General features: G+C 39.2%; 2 protein-coding genes across 2 annotated transcripts; both read left to right on the top strand.

Moving 5' to 3' along the window:
* The first annotated feature begins 196 nt into the window (after positions 1-196).
* bnip3la (BCL2 interacting protein 3 like a) lies at positions 197-4882 on the top strand. The gene is made up of 6 exons (XM_077561194.1): positions 197-363; positions 1350-1611; positions 1687-1768; positions 1992-2101; positions 2176-2325; positions 3271-4882. The coding sequence occupies exons 1-6, from the start codon at positions 282-284 to the stop codon at positions 3317-3319; spliced, it is 735 nt and encodes a 244-aa protein (XP_077417320.1). The 5' UTR covers positions 197-281; the 3' UTR covers positions 3320-4882.
* A 603-nt stretch (positions 4883-5485) lies between these two features.
* On the top strand, positions 5486-15661 carry dpysl2a (dihydropyrimidinase like 2a). Its single transcript, XM_077561193.1, has 14 exons — positions 5486-5837; positions 7721-7809; positions 8019-8203; positions 8332-8496; positions 8753-8814; positions 8941-9021; positions 10539-10607; positions 10690-10810; positions 10895-11051; positions 11912-12053; positions 12142-12312; positions 12425-12604; positions 14106-14289; positions 14387-15661. The coding sequence occupies exons 1-14, from the start codon at positions 5796-5798 to the stop codon at positions 14476-14478; spliced, it is 1740 nt and encodes a 579-aa protein (XP_077417319.1). The 5' UTR covers positions 5486-5795; the 3' UTR covers positions 14479-15661.
* The last annotated feature ends 2812 nt before the right edge of the window (positions 15662-18473 follow it).

The raw sequence follows: 18473 nt of genomic DNA, 5'->3' as shown, positions 1-18473 counted from the left end.
CAATTGTTTTATTTGTACGGCAGGCATCACTGAAATGACGAAGTAGAGTTTACTAAGTTCTGTAATTTTGTGATGAAAGCCTATACCATTTGGATCACTCATCACATAAAGCCTTGTGCTTTTGCTAAGACTTGTTTGGCTCCTCACATCACAATACAGTTGCCGCACACGTATTTTAAAATGAAAGACAAACGTCCATCCATGAATGAATACACGTCTAAGACGGCCTTTGCCATCTTGTCTGGAGTCGGACAGAATACGCGCATGCGCGCGCCCTGGTCATGTTGACGAATGTTAAAACAGAAGTCAACATGTCCACCGCTGCTGCTCAACAAAACAATAACGAAGAGCCCGGACTTCACGGTACGTAACATCATTTGTCTTCATATATTTCACATAACCTGCAGCTATTTCGAATTTCCTTAACGGCTGTTCTGTCTTTTGATCGTTATGGTTATGTAGCAATTCTGGTTAAAGTTAACATCGGGTAAAAGCGTTTCCTCATCCTTTTGGAGGGGGGGCGGGTGATGTAGACTGACGTTGTTGAGAAATAGCCAATAGTATTTCGCAATTATTGTACTGATGGGAATTGTAACCAATCGCATAGCCCACTCAGTGTTGGGCGGACTCTTAACCTAAATGAAAACAACTTTTGAGACAAAACGACTTAACATTGCGTTGCTTTTTATTTATAGATTTTACTTGTACTCATCAATATTTTGTGATGTTTGGAATCCTACCGTTGTTATACCAGGCACGGTGTCTGCAATTTACTCTCAAAAAAAAGGAAACGGTCATGGGGCATTCGTGGCTGCAGTACTCGCATTGTCACTGCTAACAAAAACATATTTTAGACGAATATTTGACCCGGAGATTGTTACCATGCAAAAAATAACAATGTGAGTAGAAAGTAGGAGCATCATATCAGCAACGGCGACACGTTGGAGCAGCCTGTCTGTTACGCAACAGAGACCTGCATTGTTGACATGGCTATGAAAAAAAAAACATTCGGTCATGCTCGGGCACGTCGTTCAATCGTTTTACAGCCAATAATAAATTATATTTCTCATCGTATAGTATAAACGCGAAAAGGGCGTTTTGTGCGATTAGTTTGCATTGTTTATGCAGCCAAGCTGGCTGTTATGGATTGCATAACGTCCTCCAGGCTATGAAAAAAAGCTCTCGCTGTTAGTAGGGCAGTGGCCCAAAGATGAACGCCCTTCCCATGTCTGATGCAGTGCAGATATATTACAAATACAACGCTTAATGCATTAGTTCAAGTCAGATTTTTTTGTTAAACAGGATAAGTCAAATGCTCTTAAGTTGTCTAAACCTTGTGTGTTTCCAAGGCTCTTGGGTGGAGTTGGAGTTGAATGGAAACACGGGAGCTCAGCGTGTGCACACCAGCTTGCAAATATCAGCTGCTGCAGACCAAATAAACGCAAACGCAGGCATGAGTCAAACCTTGGAAGTGGTGCCGGAGATAGATGAAACCCTAATTGGAGGACTAGAACATGTGCCATCCTCCTCCTCCATTCACAATGGGGACATGGAGAGGATACTCCTGGATGCGCAGCATGAATCCAGTCCGAGTAATTCTTCGTGTGATAGGTGGGGCCAAAGTTTTGTGCTACATAGTGTCAATAGTGAAGAAACATATTTATTGACCACAATGTGTCAACGCAGTCCGCACAGGCCACAGAGTCCCGACCAGGACGAGGGTCAGATCACTTTTGATGTGGATATGTCCAGTCCAAGAGGTAGTCAGGTAAAAGTCACCATGTTTCAATGTTTCAAAACAAAAACAAATCATCATTTATCTTTGCCATCTCTGGTACCCATCTGTGGTGGGATCGCAAAAGCACTATAAGCTAAAGCAAAAGCAAAACAAACTGCAACCTCAAGGGTGTTTGAGTTAATGAGATTCACTGGACTTCATAGTTGTGATCATCTTTTAGTCTTAACTATTTTTGTTCCTTTTACATTTGTAGTCAGAAGAAGAAGAAGGCCCAGACAAAGACAGAGAGGATGATATCCTCATGAACAAAGAAGTTGATTGGGTTGCTGATTGGTCCAGCAGGCCAGAAAACATTCCACCCAAGTGAGCAGGCTTCTTATTCTTATTTTGCATCTGATCTAAAGTTATATGCTGCTGATTGTTTTTATGTTATCCAGGGAATTTCACTTCAGGCACCCCCGGCGTGCAGTATCTCTTAGTATGAGGAAAAGTGGAGTTATGAAGAAAGGTGGCGTATTCTCTGCTGAATTCCTCAAAGTTTTCATCCCGTCGCTACTCATTTCACACATCCTCGCTCTCGGAATCGGGTAAGAAGTTGTATCTTTAATGGCCGTTCACATATTTTAATGCCTTACATCAGCGGTCTATTGACCAGTTTTATGTTGAGCGTTATTTTGACAGACCAGCAAAAAATAAAAATAAAAAAATAGCAAAGTATTCACCATTATAGTGAATATATATACACATTTGTACAGTTTTTCTGTGTGGCTGGTGGTTCGGGACCACTGCCTTACATATTAGACAATGCATGATTATATTATTGTTTGTTCATCATTTTATAATCAATTTGCCTGTCTGTAATATGGGTTTTTTTTAACAACAAAAAAGGATAACCAAGATCGATTTACCTGTTTCCTACACACAAAAACTTTAGTAATAATTAACTCATTCACTCCCAGCCATTTTCACGGCAGCAACCCCCTTCACTCCTGGCTGTTTTACTGGATTTTGACTGATTTTGCAAGGCCCACAGAATATTGTGTTCTATTGCTATAAAAACAGGGAACCTACCAAAAGAAAGATTAGAGTCTCTTCTTCTTTTCAAAAAAAAATATTTTCTATCTTTCCGTTTTGCAGCAATTGACATTAAAATATAGCTAAGTTTTATCATTATTCACGAATCTCTTTAAAACAGTGGGGAAAGAGCTTTTGCAACATGGCCCTGGTTGATCTGACCGTTTTTGTAATCACTACCATTGCTTCAAGCATTCTCTTCAGTTCAGAGGCTGCATCAAAGCATTTAGTATGCTCTAGCATTTAAAAAAAAAACATTTAATTTTTTTTTTATAAATACGTCTTTGGGAACATGGCAATATTTAAAATGGAATGTTTTTATACGTTTTTGGGAGCAAATGAGTTAAAAACTGTTCTGATACAAACTGGCTGGTACAATTCTGTTATAACTGTGATGTGAGAGAGGTTTACAATCCTTTTGACCTGATTTTCATGTTAATAATTTCCTGTTTTTGAAGGGTTTACATCGGTAAAAGAATCGCCACAGCCTCTGCCAGCTCTTACTGAGTAGAAAATGAGCAGTGCCTGGATGTCCTCTGTCTTTCAAGCAGCCTGTTATCACGTGTTTCTCTGCAGTCATCGTGCACTCACATTGACCCTCCCAATCCATGTTAGATTGTGTCACCTCCTAAGTGTATGCACACATGTTGTAATGTGGTTGCTCCTCCTCAACTTGACCCATGGCATCCCGTTGACTTGTATCTATTTAATAACAACTCCTGTTGAAGATGAAAAATCTTAGTGACTCATCGTGTTCCAACACAAATACAAGTGTGACAAGGGTTTGACTTCAGCGGGTTTTAGGTTTGGGGATGGGTCATCAAAATTTCACTCCTTAATTTTTGCCACCAGACAATCTGGCCTTCTAGCTGAGCCCGACTACTCTTTCATTCGCCATAGTTATGAACCAAAAATGTACGCCATATCTGAAATATGAAAAGAAGTACAGGTAGGAAAGAAGGAATTTGTAACGCCTTAACTTTTTAAGATGAACTTAATATGTGCAGTTGTTGAAGGAAGCATAATGCTGCACACTTCTTTTCATAAATAGAAGCTTGATCATTTTTACCTTGAGTGGTTTTCTGTTTGGAGCTTCATGTTTTGAAGATTGAACTTGTAAACCTTGATCTACCATGTAGCCTGTGACTTTTGCATTTTGCAGTATTTGACTATATTATGATAGTGAAACTTGGGCCGGGCGGCAATGTACCAGGCTATATGCTGTTTTGTTTTTGTTTTTTGCCTTTATATATTGCGTTTTTATCGCACATTACAGCAATGATGGCAAAGTGTCAAATTAATATCTTTTACCTCTGCACATTTTCCCTTATATTGTATTTTTTTGGAATTTCCCTGACATGTTTTGCTATTGAAATGCAGATGTGAAGATACTTAAAGCTGTGATCGGCTCCAATTAGTAGAATCTCCCTGATACTGTGTCAATAATATATCATCATAATGCATAATATATCTAGTGTCAGAAGTGTGTTGTTGCTGTCATTTACGTCACCGTTTGAAGCAGAACCCACCACTGAATAAGCTGTTTCCAAGAGCCTGTTTTCATCTAGATGTCACTGTCTATATAATTTCCAATGTGATATAATATGTACAATGCTTGTAAACTTTCAGAAAAACAATAGACATTTACTAATTTAAGTGCATGTAACTTGTGTATATTGATGCTTTAATGATAATGACGATTAATGACTGGATAACTCATTTGTCAGTGTTTTAAAATTGATATAAGTAACATAATGTGAAACACAAATCTATTGTTCTGGTTTCTGTAGTAGATTTTGTTTTTAAGACACTCAATGTAGGTTTCAATGCATTAAATAACACACTAATTCCTTAAGCTTAAATATCACTCTGGGCTTGTGTACAGTTATTGAGACAGTGACTAGAAATATAACATGTTCCATAATGGAAATGTAATCATAATAGCTCAACAGATATTTGATCAGATCATTGGTAGGATTCCGCACAGCTGGTAAGCAAATAGGAGAAAAAAATGTAAACTCATTCTGAAATGACTTTGTACTGAATAAAGCAGAAGTCTGGTCATCTGAAGTTGGTCCCATTTGTTAATACATCCTTCAATATGAGATATGTCTACTGGCAGTTTTTTCTTTCAAGCAGAATCTTTATATATATTAGAATATTTAACACCTTCTTACTTGTAATTGGAACTGTCGATAAAGGTGTTTTTGTTGCTGAAGAAAAAACACCACTTTTAAGTATGGTGTTCTCTTGCTTATGAACAGTGCATTGCCATTGTTATGGCTCAATGTCAGCTATCTCCTCCCTTCAATTTATGGAGCCCTAAGGAATTATTGCTTGACTTAATTGCCTGTTTTGTTGTGCATCTCAGGTGATAAAACTGCACATTCTGAGTGACCTTTTCGCCGTGATAATTGCAATCATCATGGTGTCTAATCAACATTTTAATATGTCACACTTGTGAGGTCGGTGGATTATCTCGGACAAGGAGCCAAGTGCTCACCAACAGATTTACAGACATTTGTAAACAGTCATGATTTAGGGCAAATTTCTGCAGTTTTCCATGTTAATAATCGAAAAATATGACAATGGGATTTTCATTGTACTGTATTATAATGTAACGCTTGAGCCTTTATGGTTAAAACAATATGGAGCTGTGCTTGACAAGGGTGGGGTACTGCGCATGCGCCGTACGATTCAGCCTCTTTCTTGAGACTTGTCTTCTGGGAGCTATTATTCCCACAGAATCTTAATAATTTGAACGATTCTCTCAAATTGTGGCACTCATTTTGAATTCGTAGGTTGGATAGCTCTTTGTAAACGGCATTCACCATCGATATAAGTTGTTAGACAGGTACAAATTGCCCTGGGCGTCGACTGTCCATTGAGCATCCATTCATCCTTTCACCGGCTGCTGAGCTTTTGCAGTCTCGCTAGCTAGCGTTAGCCGAGAGGCAGGGGGACCACTGGAGGGATACTCAAAATGTCGGGTTATCAAGGAAAAAAGAACATTCCTCGAATCACAGTGAGTATATTGTTGTTTATACCCCACCGTTTTAAAACTCAATGATGGCGTGCCTTTCCCCCCTCTTGCTACATTACGCTAGCGAACGTTAGCCGTCATCCATCCAGCATCAGCAACATAAGCAGTCAATTTCTCCCCTTCACCTTGTTTGTGCAACCAACCACCATATATATTTTTTTCTTTATTCCCAAATCCTGGTTAAGATCTTAAAGCGCACTGCGTGGTTTTGGAAACACGCACGTCGTGATAGTCGATGGAAATAAAATCTGTGTAAAGTAGGTCACTGGACAGCACCCATCCAAAAAACCCTAATCGTGCAGCTGTTGGAGCCTCACCGATGAAGCAATATCGACATAAAATAGTAGTGAACATGGATTGTAGTATGTTGCATTGGCATGCTTTTAACACCGCAGGCAAACCTGCAGTGCGTCTTGACAACAGGTAGCTGTCGGCTCTCTTGCAGGTGCAGCCAGTTCCAATACTAATCTGATACACTTTCTGACTTTATCAGGATATTACGATCATAAAATGAAATAATGATGTAATGTAATAATTTATTTTTGTTTTATGGATGGCAACAGATGTACTTTTTTCCCATCTGTTGCCAGGTCATTGAATTTTTCTGCCTGTTGCTAGTGCTGGCATTTTGTTTGTGGTAAATATTACTTTACATACCAATTAAGTCAAAATAGATAAAGTAGGAACTTAAGACAGAAAACGAGGTCACATAAAAAACAGTTGATTATTCTTTTCTTTTTTTAAATCTGTTCTGTTTTTTTGTTTGTTATTGCTTTGGCATTCCATCTAAAGAGCGGCTGTTTAAATGCCGCTGGAAATTGCATTGTATATGCTATTTAAAATAAAATAAATAGCCTAGCCATGAGAGCTTGTGGCTACAGTGTGAGGCAGTTTCAGTTCTTGCAGCCACAAGTTAAATTTTCCTGCCCTAACTCTTTTCGCACACTGACCAAACCAACCGGCGCAGTATATCTCTGTTGATGCACTGGTTGATTGTCTGGCTCACAGAAGTAGACTTTGAAATAAATATTTTGTGACAATCATCCTGGAACCTTTATGAGACACCTCGCACTTGCCCATGCATTTGGCTATTATCATTTTTATAGCTTGTTTTGGAGAGAAGTCAAGTAAGATTTGTGGCGAGGTTTCATAAGTTACATGAAATAACATGACAGGAGACCTACAAGGCCTTGGGTTTAACACTTCTTTGTTGAGATTTTCAAAACCATGGTAATTATGTTTCATTCATGTGTTTTATTGAGTTAGTACTCTACAACTGCATTACTACTGTACCATGTGAATAGTGTATTCTAAACTGCTTCACACTGAGGCCTTTGTACAGTCCGTGAATGAAGCCGATACATCTGGACACATTTTGATTTGCACAAGCAAGTCATTTTATTGTTATTGTTGTCACAATGCAAACAATCTGATAGAGTGTTTGGGGTGGTATGCAGTGACTGGTATCTGACAGTCAGCACCAGTGTGTTATATATTCCCATATTAACGTTATAAAGTATTAAAATGACAGCGTTATTAATATATTTGTCAAAATGTGTTTCTCAATCAAGTACACAGAGGCCAAAGCTGTCACTAAAGACACACTGCTTTTGTTCATCTGGACAATTCATACTATGACAAGTTTCAGGAAATTAATTTGAGTCTTTATTAGCTTAGCTTGCCACGTCGTGAGAGTGTAGAAAACAAATGAGAAGTAGGCCGCCAGTTCACGTTTTCATTAGTTTCTTTTTAATGAAGGAGACAGAGTGAGCATTGGCTCTATGCCCCTAATGAGGACAAGCGCTGTTGAAAATAGATAGATTTGATGGATAGTTTATCAAATGAAAACGGTCTCTATCTTGCAGAGTGACCGTCTCCTCATAAAAGGAGCAAAAATCGTGAATGATGATCAGTCCTTCATGGCTGATATCTACATGGAGGACGGCGTCATCAAGTAAGTTTCTCGTATAAGTTGTTATCATTTTGTCAATGTCGAATGGAAAACATTCATTATTTGATATCCATCCATCCATTATCTGAACTGCTTATTTGAACATTTATTTTCGAGCTACAATAATGACAGTGACCTACATGGTGGTGTTATCTTTCGTACCGTTTGCTTTGTCCGCATATGGATTGTGCATCTTTTCTTTGTTCTTCCAGGCAAATAGGTGACAACCTAATTGTCCCTGGGGGAGTTAAGATCATCGAGGCTCATGGGAGAATGGTGATGCCTGGAGGCATTGACGTACACACCCGATTCCACATGATTGACCGAGGCATGGTGGCAGCAGACGACTTCTACCAGGGCACCAGGGCAGCTCTAGCGGGGGGCACCACCATGATCAGTAAGTCCATCAGCCAGATTTGTGTGTATTGTCAACAAAAATCCCATCACAGCCATTCTAACATTGCTCCTGTGCATGCTACCAGGCGTTTGATCACAGTTAGCTCTTATTTGATTGGTGTTTTCTAGTTGACCACGTGGTGCCGGAGCCTGGTATAGGCTTGGTTGCAGCGTTCAATCAGTGGAAGGAATTGGCTGATAGCAAATCTTGTTGTGACTACTCTCTCCATGTGGACCTCACCGACTGGAAAAAGGGCACTCAGGAGGAGATGGAGACATTGGTGAAGGAACACGGTATGAAGTCAGCATTGGCAATGTGACTACTAAATTATTACTACGGCCAAGCCGAGTCATTGTGTCGCAACAAATCTCACGTTTTTCCTCATTCAGTCCTTGCTTGCATGGTGTAAAAAAAAAAAAAACGTTTTCACAAGACTCTCCCCTGTCTCTTTTGTAATTGTTTTTGTTGTACTTTTCCTCCTTTGCTCTGGGTTCCCCCTCTTTTGCTCTTTTTTTCCACTTTTGGCTCTCATCAGTTTTCTATCTTCAGGTGTCAACTCTTTCCTGGTCTATTTGGCCTATAAGGATGTTTTCCAACTTTCTGACTCTCAGGTACACTTAGCTCTTGCATGACATTAGTGAGGTCTTCTCTTTCTACTGAATTTACATGTTTGACTATTCGATGTCGGTGTGTGACTCCTGCTAATGAGCGCACTTGTCTTTGTTGTGATATTTTAGATATATGAGGTTTTCAGCGCCATCAGAGACCTTGGTGCCATCGCTCAAGTGCATGCTGAGAATGGCGACATCATTGCTGAGGTAAGACAAATATACTGTATAAGCCAGGGTTCTGTAACCTGCGGCTCTGGAGTCGCATGAGGCTTTTTAGTCCCTCTCCATTGGCTCCCTTTGGAGCTCTAAAAATATTATTCTTTAATATTTTATTTTTTAGATGAAGTATTCTTTAAATGAATTAATGATTAAATAATAAAAAAAAAAAGAATAAGTAAATATTCAAAAAATGTCAGGTTCCAAAGGTGGGGTCTTAAGTTTTGTCCGTTTGTGTTTGTAAATAACCAATTCAAAACTGACTCCTCCCATGGCTCAACCCCTTCTCGTCAACATTGCGCCTGCCTTTAGTGACACGCCCCCCCCCCCCCCCCGCTCTGTGATTGGCTGGAGGGGTAAACATGGACTTTCCGCCCACAAACGTCCCTCTCATGGCAAAACACAACAAAATGATGACAAAATCACCACCACGCATTAACAGAAGCCCAGAGGTGTTGAGTGAGAAGGATTACATTTGTATGCATCCAGTGCTTAAGAAGTGTTTATTTCTGAGTGAAAACTAAAGACCTCACCTTTAAGTTGTCAGGCAAAAAAGAGATGAAAGGTAGATGAAAAAGTGTTTAAAAAAATCCTAGAAATGTCCAAAAAGTGAGTATATGTCCAAAATGAAGAGGAAAAACAAAAAGTTCCCATAAAATGTCCATAAAATTGCCAAGCAAGTCAACGAATTTAATTTAAAAAGGCAGATAAGAAAACATTCAAAAAATTAAAATAAAGATGAATGAAGATAAAATCCCCAAACAAAAGAGGAAAATCTGAAAATCTCCATAAAATGTCAACAAAATTGCCAAGAATCTCTTTAAATTGATTGCAAAATAAGGCAGAAAAAAATCAAAAAGTAGCTATAAAAATGTTCGAAAAAAGGAAGAAGCAAAGCAGAAAATTACCAAATGTCGATGAATTTTCCAAAAATGTCAGAAATTTGACAGAAAGGCAGAAAAATCAAAAAATGTCTGGAAAATTACAAAAAGGTAAAAGAAAAATTGGATGCTGCTTGTTTTTCCTTTTCTGCGTGTGACTCCTGGGTTTGACCGCATGGTGGCGTATGGGCCCCCAGGAAATAATTAAATCAAGCCCAAGGTAATGAGCCTGGTCAGGTGTGTGTGAACCTTGGAGGCAAACAGCTTTTTTTACCGTGATCATTGTCGTTATCATGGTTGTTTGCTTTATTGAAAAGATTGTGTTGTGCTTTTGACATTAATGGAAAAGGATTGGACTTTATGGAAATCAAATTGTTTTTGACCACACGACCGAACATTTTTGTTTTTTGGTGCAACGACACGCGTCCGATGAGTCCTCACCGATTCACCCCTCAACAAATATAGCGTCTTATTGGAACAACTCTAAAATGTTTTTGGGCTCCAGACAGATTTTTTTGTTATCTATTTGGCATGAATATTTTGACAGTAAAGGTTGCTGACCCCTGGTATAAGCAATAAGCAGTTCATTCAAATTTGGAACATGATGTGTTGGTTTTCATTTAATAGGAGCAGAGACGTATTCTAGAGCTGGGTATAACTGGGCCTGAAGGTCATGTGCTTAGTCGGCCAGAAGAGGTGAGGTGGCTTAAAATTTAAACACAGCAGAGAGGCTGATAGAATGGAGAAATATTCTGCTGTGCGTATGTTTGCTCGGCAGGTGGAGGCAGAAGCCGTCAATCGCTCGATCACTATAGCCAATCAGACAAATTGTCCGGTCTACATCACCAAGGTGATGAGCAAGAGTGCTGCAGATGTCATCGCTCTGGCCAGGAAAAAGGGTATGATGTCATGAAATTTCCTGTTTTCTTTTCTAGTAAACTATACTTCGATTTTGCAATGGATGCTCCTGTCCGCTCTTTCAGGTTCAGTGGTTTTCGGTGAGCCCATCTCTGCCAGCTTGGGCACTGACGGCACCCATTACTGGAGCAAGAACTGGGCCAAGGCTGCGACCTATGTCACCTCTCCACCACTCAGTCCTGATCCCACCACCCCCGATTACCTCAGCTCTCTCTTGTCATGGTTGGTGTTTGAAATCAAAAATAGCGCAATCTTTTCAGATATGCTCTTTTTGTGCCTGCTTTTCCTTTTATTTGTGTTACGAGCTAAAATTAAACTGATGAAGAAACTTCAGATATACTGCTGCTCTAGTGAAATGATGTAGCATTAAGAAGACACTCTAAAAACAGTTGGGTCAAAAATGGACCAACTCAACTTTTTGGGATATTCAATTAACCCAAAAAGTTGTCAAATAAATAACCCACAAAACAACCCAAACATTGGGTTACTTTGTGGGTTATTAATTTCATTTTACCTGACAATTTGAGTTATTTAACCCAAAAAGTTGGGCCCATTACCCAAATGTATAATCCACAAAACAACCCAACAATTGGTTTGCTATGTGGCTTATTCAATTGGGTCAAATGTGTAATCCACAAAGCAACCCAACAATTGGGTTGCTTTGTGGGTTATTTAATTTGACCCAACATTTTGGGTAAATTGAATAACCCAATTGAACCGGGCCAAAAATGAACCGACCCAATTTTTTGGGTTAAATAACTCAAATGAATAATCTACAAAACAACCCAAGAATTGGGTTGCTTTGTGGGCTATTGGTTAATTTTTGACCAAATTCAATTTAGTTATTCAATTACCGGTAACCCAAAAAGTTGGGTCAAACGAATAAACCACAACAACCCAAAAAAGAAGTTTGCTTTGTGGATTATTAATTTAATTTGTTTAACAACTCAAAAAATTGGGTCCGTCCATTATTGACTCAATTTTGGTTATTTTTCACCCATTTGTTTTTAGAGTGCACAATTTGTACTTCCTCATGTTGCACTGCTATCTGAAACTCCACTTTTGCATTCTGTGAAATCCAGTGGGGATCTGCAGGTGACAGGTAGCGCTCACTGCACTTTCCAGACATCCCAGCGCGCAGTAGGCAAAGATAACTTCACCCTAATCCCAGAGGGCACCAATGGCATTGAAGAGAGGATGTCCCTAATCTGGGACAAATGTGTGGTGAGTGACAATATTCACTCTGCCAAAAAAAAGAAATCTCCTAAATGCATGTGTTCTGAAGTCCTGTTCGCATGATATGTCCCACCAGGTGACTGGGAAGATGGATGAGAATCAGTTTGTGGCAGTGACCAGCACAAATGCGGCCAAGATCTTCAACCTCTTTCCTCGCAAGGGCCGCATTGCTGTGGGCTCTGATGCTGATCTTGTTTTGTGGGATCCAGATGTCACCAAGATCATCTCAGCCAAGAACCACAACTTGGTATTTGGAGAGGCCATTCACAAATTGGGGGTTTTAGAGTAATAAATATGGCACAACAGTGTTTTAGTGGTTAGCTGATCTGCCTGCTCTTGATTTCCTCTCCTCCTGCCAGGCTGTAGAGTACAACATCTTTGAGGGCACAGAGGTGCGCGGAGGTCCTCTGGTGGTCATCAGCCAAGGTAAAGTCGTGCTGGAAGAAGGCAGCCTTCACACGACAGAGGGCTGTGGGCGCTACATCAGCCGGAAAGCCTTTCCGGACCACGTGTATAAGAAGATTAAAGCTCGCAGCAGGGTGCGTCCACGTGAGAAAAATGATCAAACGCAGTGTTTCCCAACCTTTGAGCCAAGGCACATTTTTTTAGAAAATGTATAAAACTCTTACGGCATGCCACCAAACCAAAATTTGAGGGACTAAGCCCTGCCATGAATAGCAAAAATCCGTGTAAATGTGTTTTTGAAAATGCCTAAGCCACTAATATGATTACTGTCACTGTATTGAAGTAAAGAATAAGTGTAGCAGTAGTGGAAGAGCATTTAACTCATTCACTCCCAGCCATTTTCACTGAAGCAACCCCCTTCGCTCCCGGCTGTTTTACTGGATTTTGACAGATTTTGCAAGGCCCACAGAATATTGTCTACTATTGCTATGAAAACATGAAATAGTCTCTTCTTTCATCAAGAACATTTTTTTCTATCTGTTTCTGTTTTGCAACAATTAGCATTAGAATATAGCTAAGTTTCATCATTATTCACAAATCTGTTTTAAACGGGGGAAGAGCTTTGCAGCATGGCCCTGGTTGATCTCTTCTACTCTGCTGCTACCTGCTGGCCATTTTTGTAATAATTACCATTGTTTCAACTGTTTTGTGCAGTTGAGGGACTGCGTCAAAGCCTTCTCTGCTCTAGCATTAAAAAAAAAACATGGTTGGGAACATGGTAATATTTAAAATAGAACATATTTATACGTTTTTGGGAGCAAATAAGTTAATTGTTCTGCCTGTCACTAAGTTCCTGGCATTGCGAAATGAAAAGTAAATTCTGATCAATAAATTCACACTATTTCTCATGACCAAGGTTATTTTAGTTAACAGAAACTAACAAAATGACCAAAACTAGAATTCACAAAAACATTTTAGTTAATGTAATAAAATAAAAACAAAAATGCTACTACATTTTATGTTTACAAAACTAATTAAAACTATAATTATTGCGAAAATGTCCTTTGTTTTAATCTTTGCTAATTAATTTAATACATGAGGCTTTGGGGTTGATTTTCAATGTGATTTTAAGTACAGTATATTTATTTCAATATTAACCGGAATAAGGACGTTTGAAAGTGTCACGCAGAAGTGATGTCATCTAATAGCAGCCAATAGAAAAGCACCTTCAGATGAGGTCACTCCTAGGTGAATATTTTGCATGCTTGTTTTTTGGCTCCAATGGCTCGCCTTGCCTGATTTTTCATTTAGCTCAGCCGAAATGCAACGTGAGGTTAAAAATGTGTTTCTTTTTTCATTTTATCATGGTGTTTTTATGTTTGTTTGTTTTTTATTTAAATTAATACTAAAACTAAGTTTAAAAGCTAAGAGAACCACCCTGAAAATGAGTTAAAATCAACTTAATATAATAAACCCAACTCAAAACCAAATAAAAACTAACAAAAATGAAAATTCCCCAACTATAATAACCTTGCTCATGACACACGTATGCTGCGGCGCAATGGTTGGGAATCACAGATGTCACATGACAAGTAGCAAATGCCATCTCACTGACGCAATGATGTGAATGTTCAGCTGACAGAGTTGCGTGGAGTCCCCCGGGGTCAATATGATGGGCCGGTGTGTGAGGTGATTCTTACTCCCAAGGTTGTGTCCTCAGTCTCTGCCGTGGCGACCTCGCCGACCAAGCAGCAACAACAGCAGCAATGTATTCCGCAGCCGGTGCGCAACCTTCACCAGTCTGGCTTCAGTTTGTCAGGTGAGTGAGCTCGCCGTTTCTGCGTCTTTTTTGTGGGGGGCGACAGCAGTTTTGCTTGCAGTTGTATTGTGATGATAATGAATGTTATCATTGTTAGGTGCCCAAATTGACGACAATGTCCCACGCCGTAACACCCAGCGTATTGCGGCCCCGCCTGGAGGAAAAGCCAACATCACCAGCCTCGGATAAGCTGTTTTTGAATCGCACCAATGTACAGGGAGGCACGGGACTGGCGGCACGTCACTCCTTACTTGCTTCGCACGACGCTCTTTTATCGTCACTTACTGTTATGTTGCATTTAACATCACGGGAAATAACTACTTCATTTCATCTAATAGGAAAGATTGAAGGGAATTGAAATTGTCGTTGTAGGCTGTAGAATATTTTTTCCTCATTTAATTTTGCTGCTATAGTGTGTTATAGTTGCACTTTCCATTGTTAAATCCGATTTTGTTTTGGATCACATTAATAGTTCATTAATGCGTTGAATGCACTCAAATGTGAAGAAATGTTATTTAAGGGTTACGTTTCAATTTCATCCTGTATTTATTTCCCCCTCTCAACTCATGTTTGTGTTAATTGTTGTTCTGGTGTGTCTGCTGAACACTTTTGAGGATGTTTGCAGAGGTTTGCTCTGCATCTGGTGCTATATGAACAATGCTGTAGTGTACATGTGCAGATGATGTTAACTGTTCCTGCATCCATCATTCTACTATTGTCTTTGCTTTGGAGTATGCACCCGGGGGCGGATTGAGCCACTTGGTGAGACAAATTTATTTTGCACCTGTACCAATCCAAATAATAGACATTTATGTGAGCTTGCAAGTTTTTATGTGGAGTTTCTGTTCAATTGAAAATAGTCCCCTGCTTGTTCTTTAAGATATTAATAGCACACTGTATCTATGAAGGCTCTTAAGACCTGATGGAACATTGCAACATGGATTGCTATACTTTTAGGAGAACCCTCACTGCGTGCTGATGATGTGTCCACTTCTGTGTTTGTGTTGTGAACCAAGTATCAGAAACCCACTTCTCCTTTGTCTCACCCTTACTAACGTATTTATTGCCACTGGTTTGAACCGGAGCCACAGCAAGTGGTCAGTAACTTGTAGATATTGTACGTCCCTGCGTTACCTTGTCAATTGTGCGCCTCTAATTCCAGGCTATAATGTGAAATGGATTGCATTATTTTAGCAAGGTTCTTGATAGTGGTTATTGGGCTGTAATGTGCAGCACTGGTGTTGTCCCACTTTGTGTGATATTTCAGTCATGTAATCTTGTAGGTTTGACAGGCACAAATTCATGATCCTTTCTGCATCTGACCTGTGTTGACTTCAGTGGAGTAAAATATCAATAAAACATTTGTTACTGACTCATTTTGCTTTGTCTGTTTACTATATATGATGAAAATCTTTTAAAACATGTGCCGAAAATGTTTAGGGTTGATTTTTGCAATGTCAGCCCTAATTGTCAAAAAGTTACATCTTTAACGTTGTCAGAGTTTCGATGTTGAATGTGTTAATTGTCACACAAAGCATGTATGGCTGTACAATACATACACAGGGTTTTTCCTGGCTCAAAATGAGGCAGAGGCGGTATCATCCAGGCTATGATGAGTGACACTGACTACCGATACCAGGTGTTGGTGAAAATACCAGTCTTGCATTTTCATACTATGGGACCTTTAAAGGTAGCAGTACTCATTATCGGCCGCCCTCCTACAGCCATTTTACAATCAGGGACGAGAAATGAGAAATTATATGAATACAAAGTTGCCATTCATTTTTTCAATTTTTTGAACTAAAATCATCCACTTGTACATTTTAAATTATAAATATAATTCAACGTTGTTGTAAAACACTATTATGTTTATTGTATATATATATGTTTTTTATGACTGGCGATGGCTGGAGCGCGCCACCTCTGCCTCACAACCAGGAAATGGGCGTGCGCAACGGTTGCTCCATGATCTGTTTCTTCCTTGGTACATTAAAGTTACAAAATAAAAAAAAAGAAAGCTGTTTCTTCTTCGGTTATTGCTTCAGGTCTTTCCGGTGAACTGCTGTTGATATAGCGCCTCAATAATGGCGTAACACTGCAACTGCAGTTAAAATGCGTTACTGCCGTGCTTAATCAACACAGCTGGAGCGCTGTGTTGAGCGATATCAGTGGCTCAGACTGGAGGTGGCCGTATTTGAATTTTGTACACAGGAAAAACCCTGCATATAGTATCATCCATCATAAAAAATGTCAGCTACGAAGTCAGTGGGGAGCTAGAAGGCTATGTTTAGATACAACATTTGACAATAAAATATGCAGAACTATACAGTAGGCCCTGTACAGACACAGGAGAAAGAAATAGAAAATAATAGGCTCTACATCATCACTGTCGTGGTCCAGCTGTCCAACGCTTTCACCTGCAGGCAGGTAAAATAATCGAGCTGAACAAATGAAAACGGTGATTACACAAATGTACTGTCTACATTTAGTTAGAGCCACTGTCTTTTAGAAAAGTACACAGTCTAGACACAAGTAATTACAAAGGAAATGGGGGTTCCTAATGTCAGCATCTCCACCCATGGATGACAGCTTTGGGCGAGAAATGGCCTGAGGAAGGCATTACAAGACTGATCCCTCTTGGGGAACTCGCCTGCATGAGTCATCAGCAGAGCACCATCAAACATATGGGCAAATGTATTGAGACACTGCAATGACAATACAGTTTCTAATTCGTAACGAAAATGTCATCTGACTGAGATATTTTGGGCTGCAGTATTTGTTCCACGACTCCGCCAAGTTTTGAGACCAGGTCCTTATTTTTCTTCTTATTTTGTGACCATGAGCTGTCGTATATATATGTCTACTATACAATTTTTGTTTGTTTGATCATCTTACATACAGTGAATTAAACTTTCAATCCTCAACTCATGATTACATTGGATCTCTTAAAGCAGGGGTCTGCAACCTGCGGCTCTTTAATCCCTCTACTGTAGCTCCCTTTGGATCTGTAAAATAAAAAAAAGTTTAATTTAATATTTTATTAGATATTTGTTTCTGTTTTTTAGACAAAAATATAATTTAAATGAATTAATGATTAAATAAAAAATGAATAATATTCCCAAAAAATCTTAACCATATATATAAGAAAATCAGAAATGTATTATAAATGTCGATGAAATTGCCAAAAATGTCAGAGAATTGAATAAAAAAAACAGCAAAAAAGAAAACATTCAAAAAGTTACCATAAAATGTTCAAAAGAAGAAATCCAGAAAATTACCATCAAAATGTCAACAAAATTGCCCCAAATGTCAAAAAATCTATAGCAAAAAAAAAAGCCAGAGAAAAAGAAGCAGAAAATTACCATATGTCAATAAATTTGCCATAAATGTCAGAAATTTGACAGATAGGCAAAAAGTCTAACAATTTATGAAAAATTAAGTATAAAAAAAGAACAAAAAAAAAAGAAAGATAGAAGAAAATGAACCTCAAAGTATTGGATGCTGCATATTTTTCTGGTATGGTGCAGCTTTGATTACCTCTTGGGCCCTCAGTCTATTAGACTAACTAACAGGGGTGTGCAAACTTGGTCCTCGAGGGCCGGAGTCCTGCAGGTTTTGGAGGTTTCCCTCTTCCAACACAGGCTGATTCCAATCAACAGGATCGTTATCAGGCTTATGCAGAGCTTGGTCATATACCAGCTGTGTTGGAGAAGCCCAACATCCAAAACCCACCCTTGGGTCACTAACACTAACCTACTGTTTCCTTCATCCATCATCACAATCTTGAAATGTTTTGCGGTTTCAGACAGATTTTTGTTTTTTTATTTGGCCTAAAACGTCTCTTTTTACAGTAAAGTTTGCTGACCCATGCCCTAAAGAATTTGTGTTTAAACATTATCTGGCAACCCTGCTCTGTAGTCTACGTCTGACTCATGCAGAGCTCCCAATTGAATCAAAGTACTCATTGCGAATGCATATAGAAAATAATAACGTACCAGGACATGGGTATTTGTTGTAGGGATTGATGGTCATAATTCCTATTCAGAGGACAATAGAGAGAGGTGAGAATTAGGTCAACGGTATCATCTACGGTTTTATTGCTGCTGCTAGTGCCTCCCGTAATGGCATCTGTGCAGAGATGGCGTGATTTACGGGTTCATAGACGTGCCAGCCAATGACAAGCA

Source organism: Vanacampus margaritifer, chromosome 3 (genome assembly GCF_051991255.1).
Source record: "Vanacampus margaritifer isolate UIUO_Vmar chromosome 3, RoL_Vmar_1.0, whole genome shotgun sequence".
Lineage (NCBI taxonomy): Eukaryota > Metazoa > Chordata > Actinopteri > Syngnathiformes > Syngnathidae > Vanacampus > Vanacampus margaritifer.
Note: the sequence above shows the minus strand (reverse complement) of the source record. Positions and strands in the feature narration are given on the sequence as shown.

Coding starts and splice junctions, on each gene's coding strand:
- bnip3la (XM_077561194.1), top strand. CDS start 282: ATGTTGACGAATGTTAAAACAGAAGTCAACATGTCCACCGCTGCTGCT. Junction 1,612..1,686: donor AGTAATTCTTCGTGTGATAG/GTGGGGCCAAAG, acceptor GTGTCAACGCAG/TCCGCACAGGCCACAGAGTC. Junction 1,769..1,991: donor CCAGTCCAAGAGGTAGTCAG/GTAAAAGTCACC, acceptor TTACATTTGTAG/TCAGAAGAAGAAGAAGGCCC.
- dpysl2a (XM_077561193.1), top strand. CDS start 5,796: ATGTCGGGTTATCAAGGAAAAAAGAACATTCCTCGAATCACA. Junction 8,204..8,331: donor GGGGGGCACCACCATGATCA/GTAAGTCCATCA, acceptor GGTGTTTTCTAG/TTGACCACGTGGTGCCGGAG. Junction 14,290..14,386: donor GTCTGGCTTCAGTTTGTCAG/GTGAGTGAGCTC, acceptor TATCATTGTTAG/GTGCCCAAATTGACGACAAT.